The 11,674-nt window shown below is 40.3% G+C and overlaps 1 protein-coding gene across 1 annotated transcript in view; it reads right to left on the reverse strand.

The window, feature by feature from the left end:
- Positions 1-11,674, reverse strand: part of rgs3a (regulator of G protein signaling 3a) — a 143,320-nt gene that overhangs the window by 12,690 nt on the left and 118,956 nt on the right. Inside the window, exon 9 of the mRNA XM_066651534.1 lies at positions 9,562-9,632. Within this exon, the coding sequence (XP_066507631.1) occupies positions 9,562-9,632 (71 nt within the window). The remainder of the gene's footprint in view (positions 1-9,561; positions 9,633-11,674) is intronic.

Genomic DNA, 11,674 nt, shown 5'->3' on the forward strand with positions numbered 1-11,674 from the left:
CTGTGAGGATTTGATTGCATTGCATCCATTGAGCACATTTGTAAAGTGACGGATTAGTTCTAGATCCCTCCTCAACCCAAAGAACGGATTGAGCTCCAGCACTGATAGAGAATATATTTCCACTGCTCCACAACAAAATGCAGGGTGGCCTTAATACCTCCCTAGGCCACAATTGCTTACATTATTCCATAAAACTGACATAATACTACATAAAGACATATAACAAATATCAGTTTTCATAAAGACTGTTGTCAGTCTCACTCTAGAACTCTAGGTTTGAAGGTACACATCATCACAGTTGCTTGGCTGATCAGCAGCCCCTCGTGAAAGATGAATAAGTTAGCTGTATTTTTCTCATGAGTCATGCTCATGAATGGGGCGATGATGGAAGTTCCGGCGAGCCCTGTGGCATTTGCTACACCTGGGAAGCTGACATGTTGATAGACCAACTTTAACCCACCAGAGCATCAAAAGAAAACCAGCAAACCAGCTGTGCTTCATTCCCTGCGGCTTATAGAGGATGACATTGCTGCTCTTGGCTCAGCTCTACTATCTAAAACTGGGCCTCTTCCTTACAGCTTCTGATCACGGATCAGTTGTGGCGTAGTCTGTATTTTGACTGGATATCATACCTGTGGCAGGTGCCTGAGAGGTTTGAGAGTGAACAATGCTTGTTGATAAGGTCAGTGTGGTGCAGGAAGATGCGAAGAATGGATAACTCTTTTAAAGCTGCCTCTGAGCTGAAGGTCACCTGAGGTCAGGACAGTGTGTATCTTGTGTATGAGTGTGTGTTCAGGACAATCTGCATGAGCACAGCATGGCAGAGACAGAGAGAGAAAGAAAGAAAGCAAGAGAGGGAGAGATAGGGAGACCCCGTCGAGTTCGAAGAATAAGCTTCGAGAGCTTCATGCTGGGCACATTCACACTGGCCCAGGCAAGGGTCAACCAGAGCAGGAGATCGGCAAAGATTAAACAAGGTCAACTCCTTTACTCAGATACAGTGTAGTGGCATATCACTGCTCCTGTCCAGTGAAAAACATATATCTCCAAAAATAGGAACTTTACAGGAAACTTTACAAGGAAACCTTCTTAAATTTCAGTGGAAGTCAATGTAAATAAATATATATTCCAAGTAATTGGAATATGTAATTAATATGTATGTAATTAAATATGTAATTAAAAGTAATGTAATTTTGGGGCATTTTTGTTGGTCCATTCATCATAATATTTTCACACAAAAGACAACAACTAAATTGATGAAAATTGAGATACATGTTTTTGTTAAATTGTTAAATTTTGTAAAATTAAATTGGACAACAACAAATTAAAGACTCTGATTAGTTAAAAACATGTCATCCACAGCAAGTTAGGGTTCAATAGCCTGTCTAGGTATATCTGTATTAGGATGTTCTCACACTAGACAATCTGGACCATGCATGTTTCACCACCAAAGTCCAGTTTGTTTGACTAGTGTAAGTGCTCTGTACCACAGGCCTGGGCAACTTTCAGTTGGATCACACCGACTGTTACAATGCTCAGGCACTAATCATGAACATGATGGCAGTGCTCTGATCCTCACTGTATACACACACAGGCAAAATGATCATTCTGGTCTACTCATAGACATCTATACAATGTCTACTACTGAGGGGATGGGTGTGCTGGAAGTGGTTACTGAGATATTTGGTACATTTTGCAAATAATTTGGCTCTGAAAAATAAATTCTTATTCATGCAGCGTTGATTAAATTAAAACATCTGTGCTGCATAATCGATAAATCTGCACATCATGTGAAAGTGCTGCTGCAAAAACAACTCCAAATAAGCCATAAAATACAACCCTGAACCCATCTTTATTCAAGTTCAGAAAATTATTTTAATATACTGCACCATATGGGACTGGCTTATAACTCGCTCTCTCACATACTCAGATTGCTCTATACCCACACCTGAAGTTTGGAGCATATTGTAATTTATATTGATTTCCAAAGCCAATTCTTATAATATCTTAAAAACAATGTCATCTGACACTTGCAAATTTTACTTGTAAATACAGGTCTCTATTTCAGTGTGGCCTGTAACCTAACACTAACCACAACCCTAAACCTAAGCCTGAGTCTAAGCTCTGAAATGTTTGAATAGGCAAAATTTGTCATGTGTCACATTCTCTGACAACAGTTTATAGCGTGGGTCTTCAGCGTGCCCTCTACAAATATTACTGCTAGGTACAACATTGTATGTGATCTTGTTTCGCCTCAAATCTGCTGAGGTACCTTGTCTTTTACTCAGTGTCTGCTGGAAATAAAACCTTGCACTAATGTGTTGATACAACTCCAGTTCTGACTGGAGGTTCTGCTTCATCAAGCACAGCTAAAGTGTGTTTAATCCCACTCAGAGCCAAAAGACAGTGCTTTCCTGAGGCTTAACCAACCACCAGCACTAACATCACTCCAGCATGGGCCTGAGCCACAATCTGTGGTGGAGTCTTGAGTCTGGAGCCAATTACATTTACAGTTGTGACTTACAGGTGTAGTCATGCTACAGCTGTAGGTCACTACAGGGTTGGGTGCCTTGCCTGTGGTCTCTGGTTAAGCTAGAGCTATGTTGCTCCCAGGGCTGGGAGATGAACCCCAGTCTCCACATTAAGAATAAAAGATAGACGCTCTGATTATGGCAGAATTCTGATACAACATAAAATAAAAAACACTCTGACTAATTGCAGTATACCACAAGAACCACATCAGGGTGACATGACTAATATAATTTCCGATGTGTATATACAGCCTGTAAAACCTGCTTGGAAAAGCACTACCAATACAGTGTGATGCTCTGGAGCAGCTGTACCTGAACTTAACCTTAACATGCCCATTGCCAACCATTCAAAATCAGTAATTAGATTAATTGCCTATTAATCTAGAAACAGACTTTTATAACAGGAATTGTTCAAAATATTGATTATAATAAAACTTTTATATTTAGTTTAGTTATTTGTTACGCCACACTTAAACTACAGTTTACTACACTTTTGTCTCTCTCTCTCTCTCTCTGAAGGGCTAGGCCTTATCAGTGTGAAGAGATTATATTGATCACAGAAAGTCTCTCTCTCTCTCTCTCTCTCTCTCTCTCTCTCTCTCTCTCTCTCTCTCTCTCGCTCTCTCTCTCTCTCTCTCTGTGTGTGTGTGTGTGAGTGTGTGTATGTGTCTCCCCCTGAACCATATTGGCCCAGTGGCTTGTGAAGGCATGTGAGATTTACAGCACAGATTCCTTTCCACCGGGCTATCTGGGGTAGAGAAATTATGAAACATGTTTGCAATGTTAAACTACACATTCCACAAGGCTGTGAAGACTAGACATGCAGAGGTTGTTGCTAAGTTGGAGGCATGTTTGTGTTTGTGAATATTAACAGGCTGTAAATCCAGTAGAGAGCAGTTGAGTAAATCTAACAGCGCAATAAATACATAGAAATAAGCTGCTGTTTGATCCTCAGAGGTCTTGGCAGTCTCCTTTGCTGCACTATCTACATTTTTGGAGGCTTTGCATTAGATGTTGGAACTTTGCTGTGAGGATCTGATTGTATTCTTGAATGAGAATATTGGTAAGGTGATGGATTAGTGATATAGATGGATCCCAACTCATCCCAAAGGTATTGGATTGCAGCATAATACAGATAACACACTGTGACTAATCTACAACCCAAAACAGTGGGGTATTATTCTCCGCCATGACACAATTTGCCTTGGAATATTCATTTATTTGATCATTCATCCATTCATTCATCTTCTGTAACTGTCTCATTCTGATTGAGGGTTGTGGTGCGTCCAGTGCCTACATGACAATTTCACACACTCACACAGTAATTCACACACACACACACACACACAGACACACCTGTGGATGATATCATAAAGCCAATTTACCTACCAATGTGTTTAGACTGTGGGAAGAAACTGGACCGCCCTGAGGACCCCCACGCAGACACAGGGAGAACACACCACACTCCTCAAAGACAGTGATCCAAAGATCAAATCCAGGACCCTGAGACTCTAGAACTGTGCTGCCTGGCATGAGCTCTCTTGACTATGTATCATTTGTTATAATGCTGAAAATATAGGAAAAATGTCCTTTTGTCCACAAAACCAAACCCTACAAATACATTTTTCTCAAATTCAATTATAATAAACTCCTTTATGATTCATCTATTTGTTCTTTGAGCCATGATATTGATTTACAATTCATTTAAAGCAGCACAAATCTTTTGTTACGACCAGCCGAAACTGTGACTCCAATGACTTCCCAGACGAACATTAACACTGTGGTGTTAGTATCTGGTTTTACAATGTCTGGGAAAAGACCAGAGAATGGAGAACACTAGAGACGTCCCAGCAGCTCTGACGCACTGACACAGTCTAGTGTTTGTTGGTCTTGTGGAGGGCTAAAGGGGTCAATTTAATCTGAGCTTAAAAATACATGGTATAATCTAAACCCAAACTAATACAATTGAAACTACTGTGTGAACGAGAACAATATTGAAAAACTAAAGCACTGAATCTTTGGCCCCTCCATACCACAAAAAAACACACACTGAACCTCTAACACACCTGATGTTATTATGACCCGGGTGTCCACTAACGGTATGAGAACAAATTGTCCACATGTGGACTAAATATAACAGTTTCCCTGATGCCGTAGATGATCAGATATGAAAGGAGTGAGAGAAGGGGAGAGAGAATTACTCTAATAAATCTAGTATCGTACAAAAAGATTAAGGCCCCCAAAGAAAACAACAAGAAAATTGAGAAGACTAAAGACATGTGGAAGAAAGAGAGAGAGAGAGAGAGAGAGAGAGAGAGAGAGAGAGAGAGAGAGAGAGAGAGAGAGAGAGAGACCTTACTTCAATACAATTTCCATTCTCTAGCTGGACATGTTCATTTTCTCAAAGAATCTGCAGGGCCTTTTTTTCTTCACAAGTCTACGTCTGATAGCCCTTTTCCACAAACAAGGAACCAGATCACAAACCTAATTTGAAACCTTTAATCGCATTTCCACCAACATGAACTGGTTCTCAAACTTGAAGACTTTGTTCCCAACTAGAATCAAAAAGTGGGTCCTTTAGTATGAACCGTGACACTGTCCGCGGGTGTGTAAAGATAATGAAGCTCCAGAAAGAGCACAGAGCCTCAAATAAAGTGTTATAGCTCAGTGAAGTGACTAATGGCAGCATGTTATATAAATAAATAAAAGGACATAATACATCATCATGCTAATTTTGTGTGTTTTTCTGTGGCTGTGTGTATTATTCTGAGCATGCAAGCAGCCTCTTGATCAGCAAACATTGTCTGTCTTTTCTACGTTTATTTAATTTTTCAGTTATAACACATCTACTTTGAAACCAATCAGTCAGGCAAACTAAACAGTTTATCTGTTTAAATGACATGTGAACGCTCTGCCAAATGCTGAATCACCTGGGTGTGGACATGTCCAGACACATTGGGATTGCATGACACACACACACACACACACACACACACACACACACACATACACACAATACTGTTTTTACAAATATTTGTAAAATACCAAACACTCAACCTCAGCGTATAACTGGATCTTTATTCAACTATATTGTTATAAATACATCTGCATTAACATATCATCACTCTCCAATCAAAAGCATGTATCTCCATTTTTGTCAATCTTTAGTTTACTGCATCATTGGAACACAGCAGCTGTCCTTCACTCTGTGATAATTTCATGAAGAATGGACCAATTGAAATGCTCCAAAATTACTTGAAAAACAATCATTTTACACTGACCTCCACTGACATTTAGTAAAGTTTTTTCCTTCTCCTGTAAATTTGCTATTGTGGGAGATACATATTTTTGATTGGACAGCAATGATATTCCTGCCTTACTCACAGACCGTGGTCCAGTTTCACATCTAACTTCCATAGTGCACAAGTTCTAGATGTTTCATATTGACACTGATTATTTAGGCAGTCTGATTCTTCCAGCGAAAAGAGGAAGGTTGTGTGTGCGTGAGAGTGTATGTTAGACACCTGAATGAATTAAAAAAAAAACAGATTCATAGGAAAACTCTACTACACTAAAAAGAACATAAGCCTTTTGTAGTGGAGTGCAGTGATGAGTACTCAGGGCTGGAGGGCAAATGCTACAGACAATACACACACACACACAGACACACACACACTCACACACATACATATGCACAAACACACACACCTGCATTCTACTTCTCAGTGACAGCTGAAAAAACACAGCCTTTGCAGCTGTGAGCTTGCTGGTGTTTTGTGTATGTGTGTGTGTGTGTGTGTGTGTGTGTTTCTGTGGTTATACATTATTCACATGACACCATTGTCTCAATCACAGTGAAATACATATGACCCATTTGGGCCTTGTCCAGGTGTAGTATCCTCTAAAGCTATCCTTCCATTGTCCCAGATCCCACAGACTGAAGTCAGTTCCTCCTTTTATGGGTTTAAATCTCTGCTCTCATTTACTTATGGTGCGTAATTAAATGATTAACTGAATAAATTGATTCAATTGTTGAATTGGTCAGTTTCATCAGTTTTTATTTTCAGTAGAGTTCTCAGCTTTTCCACAGTTATGGTGCTGTTCCACTGCATGGGTCTACGCTACGCAACTTTACTCTACTCAACTCACTGTTTGGCACCTGGAACTTGGCTGGTTTTCCACCTCCACAGCCCCCCTTAAAATGAAGCCAGTCATGTCACAAAGCTCCATTTCTGACAGAAAAATCAGCGGTAAAGTTAAGCTGTGTTTACTCATGGTATATTGGCTGGTTTTTGTTGTCAGTTCAGACAGATCAGTAGAGTTTGTTCCTTCCTTGTTGCAGCGTGCAGCTCTCGCTGGATTCTTTTGTTGGCCACCGATCCAAGGAGCGTTTGAACCTCTTCAAAAGACCACGGCGTAATTTTACGAGCTGCCGTTGTGTGTCACAAAAAAAAAACAAATGTGATCTCTGCTCTAACTGGGAATTTTACAGATGGTGAGTTTGTGCTGGACGTCATCATGATTGATGACTCTCTCTGGCTAATCAACTCTCTGCAAAGTTTACACATCATGGTTTAGTCCTGACTCAGCTCACTTGGAACCCCAGGAAAGCAGGTAGTAAAAAAGAACCAGCTACCAGGGACAACGGTACAAGAAAAAAAAAAACATAAATAAATAAATAAATAAAGAAGTAAATAAAATAAATAAGTAAGCCAAGTAGAGTAGGTATCATGCAAAGTAAAAACACCATGCAATGTGATTGAAATTCCTGCAGAATGTGACTGGCTGATAATAGCCCTTAAGCTCAGTCTCTTTAAGCCTCACTTCAAGGCTACATGACACCTCCATAAGCCTTCCATGGCAGCTCATAGAAATATACATAAACATTCATGAACATTTATTCAAACAAGAGTAAGTTGTTATAACAGCGCAGGGTGAAACTGACTATAGCAGCTTGGTTGTCTTAGGCCTTTCTGGACATCTGACATAAACCTACATCACCATCTATGAAGGTTTATGTCAGCTGTCCTGGGAGGCTTATGTAGGTGTCATGTAACATCATGCATTAATGTTTTAAATAGGATTTTATATACTTTTTGGGGTAAACAATGTTAAACTCATTGTACTCAATGAGCACCAGACCACAGTTCTACAGCACACACTGGAACTGAGACGTCAGGACATTGAACAAGGGTGGGTACCCATTGTTTGGGAGGTGTTGAAGTGTGAGCTAGGGTTAGCATCAAGTAACACAAAGGAACTAAGTGAATCAACAAATGATGAATTGTTCTTTTAACATATAGCTGAACCCACTCCAGATTTTCACACCTCAGAGAGAGAGGGAGGGAGAGAGAGAGAGAGAGAGACAGAGAGAGAGAGAGAGAGAGAGAGTGAGTGAGTGAGTGAGTGAGAGAGAGAAACTTTCTGTGATCAATATAATCTCTTCACACTGATAAGGCCTAGTAAAATACACTTCAAAAGTAAAATACATTTAAGTGGCTTCTTGCCAGTGTGTGTGGGGGTTGAATGTTGTGTTGGTTGTATAAAGTGCCATTGGGTTTCTGGAAAGGTGCTGTATAAATATAACGTTAAATAAAAAAAGAAAAACTCACCAGCATTCAACTAACATTTTTCAACTAAAATCAAACTTAAAACCCAACAAACCCTAGTAGATTTCTGACAGAAAAATCTTCTGAGGGAACAAAAACCAACTTTGTGTTTGTGTGGAGGGATCTCATTCACGCAAACTTGTTGGAGCTGGCTAAAATCCCCTCAGGTATTAGTCAAATCTCTGACCACTGCCTCAGATTAGCACAGTATGTGTACATCAACACTGAAGCTTACTGTGTACAGCGTGATAAATGAGAACTAGTCACTTGAACAATTTGCTATCAGCATTAAAGACTAAAGTCTTTTTATGTTATTAGCACTCTGAGGCTCTGTGCTAGCACGAGTTTGCAAAAAAGCCAAAAATAATTTTCCCATAATATGAAAAGCCAATAGAGAATGCTCAAGAATTTTGTAATAAACCCCCTGTAAAGAAAAGTCACCCATGTGCATTTATGTCAAATTTAAAACAAAAACTGACACACAAGTATCAAGTTTTAAATACAGCATTTAGCTTGTAGCAGGGGCAGGGACACTCAACCTCTACATTCACTTTTCTCCATCAAATATCAAAATAAAAGTCACTATAAGAGGACAGAAATACAGAAACACACTAGCAGTGTTCAAAATGGCCCCCTACCTCACTATTTACATTAAACACTGTATAATGCACTGCTGTACAGAAGTGAATTCTGGAGGGTAATGAAATTTTCAGACATTACCTCGTGAGGGTTTGCTTAATTCTGTGTGATGGCAGATTCCATCACATAAACACTACAAGCGCCATGCCACCAGAATTTCTTCATTGATTCTGCGTCATACATTAGTAACAGGTCTGTGGAGAGGTTATCATTGCTGCTCTCAGCAGCTCTCCTTAGACAAACGGTATCCATAAAGCATCATTTAAGGTGCACTGAAAAAAATCTAATATCAAACCTAAGCATCAGAATGTAAATGCTGTGTCATTTAAGGTGGAATGACATAAATTCTATAAAAAGCAGACACAAGAATATTACTGCTGCTGCATTTAAGGTGGAATAGGCAGTGCTGTTAAGTAGTTTGCAGTGTAAGAATGTGTACTGTATGTGGCTATTTATTGTGATTTATTTGCTATTTTGATTTAGATTTTCTTTACAAAATAAACCAAAAGACCAAAAAAGTCAAAAAAAGTCAAACAACCTTAAAAGTTCTCAACTTACAGTTTATGTGAAACCATTAACTGTCTATACTGCTATATTATGGCTGATATGTGGCTACATGTGGACTAGTAAGTGGATAACGCTAGCCAAACTGTAGATTCCACACTGGCCAGAAAGCACATTGACCTGGTAGCTGTCTGTCAGCTCATACGTAGCCGAACTGGATGACTGTACACAAGAAGGTGGAGTCTATAGGCCAAAGGTAAAAGTGGTAATGAACTTACAGATTCTTGGACTTCTTCTTCTTGGTGCCGTCCGGTCCCACGTCACAGCTGCATTCGGAACCAGCGCTGAGCTGTGGGGAGAGGAACAGGAGAACAGTGGGCATCATCCATCCAGGCCAGCTTTGGAGATGGAGAACAAGGAGTCTAGAACCAGAGAACTCTACTCTACACGTCCAAATCCTAGCTGCTTAATCCTTAAGAGCCAACAATGGGAACAGTCCTGGAGGCTTTAATGGAGTGTGTATCAGATAGTGTGTGTGGGTGTATATGTGTGTATGTGTTATGTGTGTGACCCCCAGCCGGTCTAATCCTCAAAGCACAGGCCCAGTGTGTGTGGTGTGTAGGAGTGTGTGAATATGTGTGTGAGAGTCTGGGTGAGAAATGGACCCCTGTGAGTGTGTGAAACACTGTGACCACTGCTATTGGCTCGAAGCGTGCCCAGGATTATAGCCTTTAGGCTCAAACCCTGGAGTCATGTTACCTTCCTTTGCTTGGAGGGTTCTGATTGGATGAATGTATTGTGAAGGAAGGTGGGAGGGGTTTAAAAAAAAAGGGGGGGGGGGTGTCTGTAGGCAGTAAGCTGTCTGTCCAAAACTTATGGAGAGTGGGGGTTGGATGTTCCGGCTTGTGTGTGTGTGTGTGTTTCTGTGTTTGTGTGTGTTTTCAAACACATTTGGAAGACTAAAATCTGAGCGAATACAGCACTATACATGTTACACTACACTACACTACATATTAGAACATTGCTGTGATGATTTGATGGCTAAATCACCAATTTTGCCCCAACTCTTGCTAAATGTTGGATGGCGCTCCATCACTACAGACAAAACCGTACACTCCTCTGGCCGATGGTTGGTATTAGGTGACCTTAAGCTCATGTGCAGCTGCTCCAGACCATGCCTCCATGTCCTGAAACTGTATAAAAACCAGCCTGTGTGTTATAGTGTGTTGAGGGAAAGGACTGAGTTGATGAAGAATGACCCACTGTGTGGAGTGCACAGTCACCTCATTCTGACCAGAGGTCTGGAGAATGCTATGGCCATACATGGACTGGACAAATTCTAATATGGCACCTATGCACCAGTATGTAACTTGTGTATCTTTTAAGGTGGAAATGGAAAATGCTGTTAAGCAACCTAGGTAATTACTGCATTATTTAAAGTGGATTGGATGATTCTATAAAGTAGTCTAGGCACCTTAATCTAAATGCTGTACCATTTAAGATGGACTGAAAAAATCGAATAAGACACATAGGCACAAGAATGTAACTGGAGCATCATTTAAAGTGGACCGGATGCTTTTATAAAGACACCAAGGCACCAGAGTTTAACTGCTGTATCATTTAAGGTGGACTCAAAAAAGGAAGGATGAACCAGAATGCAATCTTTTAAGATGAACTGTAAATTGTAATAGGACACCTAGGCAGTAGAATTTAATTTCTTTCTCTTTTAAGGTGCAATGGTAAATGTAACCTAGGAACCAGAAGGTAATCCTACATCAGTTAAAGGGGACTGAAAAACTGTAATAAGAACTCTAGACACCAGTACGTAACTTCTACATTAATTAAGAGGTAAATAGAAGCCTAGGTAAATCAATATAGATATTTCAGCAGCTCCCCGTGTTCGCGTGGGTTTCCTCCGGGTGCTCCGGTTTCCTCCCACAGTCCAAAAAACACACGTTGCAGGTGGATTGGCGACTCGAAAGTGTCCGTAGGTGTGAGTGTGCGAGTGAATGTGTGTGTGTCTGTGTTGCCCTGTGAAGGACTGGCGTCCCCTCCAGGGTGTATTCCCGCCTTGCGCCCGATGATTCCAGGTAGGCTCTGGACCCACCGCGACCCTAAATTGGATAAGCGGTTACAGATAATGGATGGATGGATGGATGGATATTTCAGCAGTTAAGGTGGAAATTATCTGCTGGTTTTTATTGCTTGTTTGTTTTTTGTTTTTTTTTTTACCAGATTTTGGCCAATTTTCTCTTGAATTCTGGATTTGCTTCAGAGAAGTATTTTAATTTTTGGTGCATCACCAGAAAATAACAATATTACTCACATTTGAACTTGCACTATACACAGCATTCGTTCTTAAACCAGCAACACATCCTGTTTTGCAAACAC

Source organism: Hoplias malabaricus, chromosome 2 (genome assembly GCF_029633855.1).
Source record: "Hoplias malabaricus isolate fHopMal1 chromosome 2, fHopMal1.hap1, whole genome shotgun sequence".
In the NCBI taxonomy this organism is placed as follows: domain Eukaryota; kingdom Metazoa; phylum Chordata; class Actinopteri; order Characiformes; family Erythrinidae; genus Hoplias; species Hoplias malabaricus.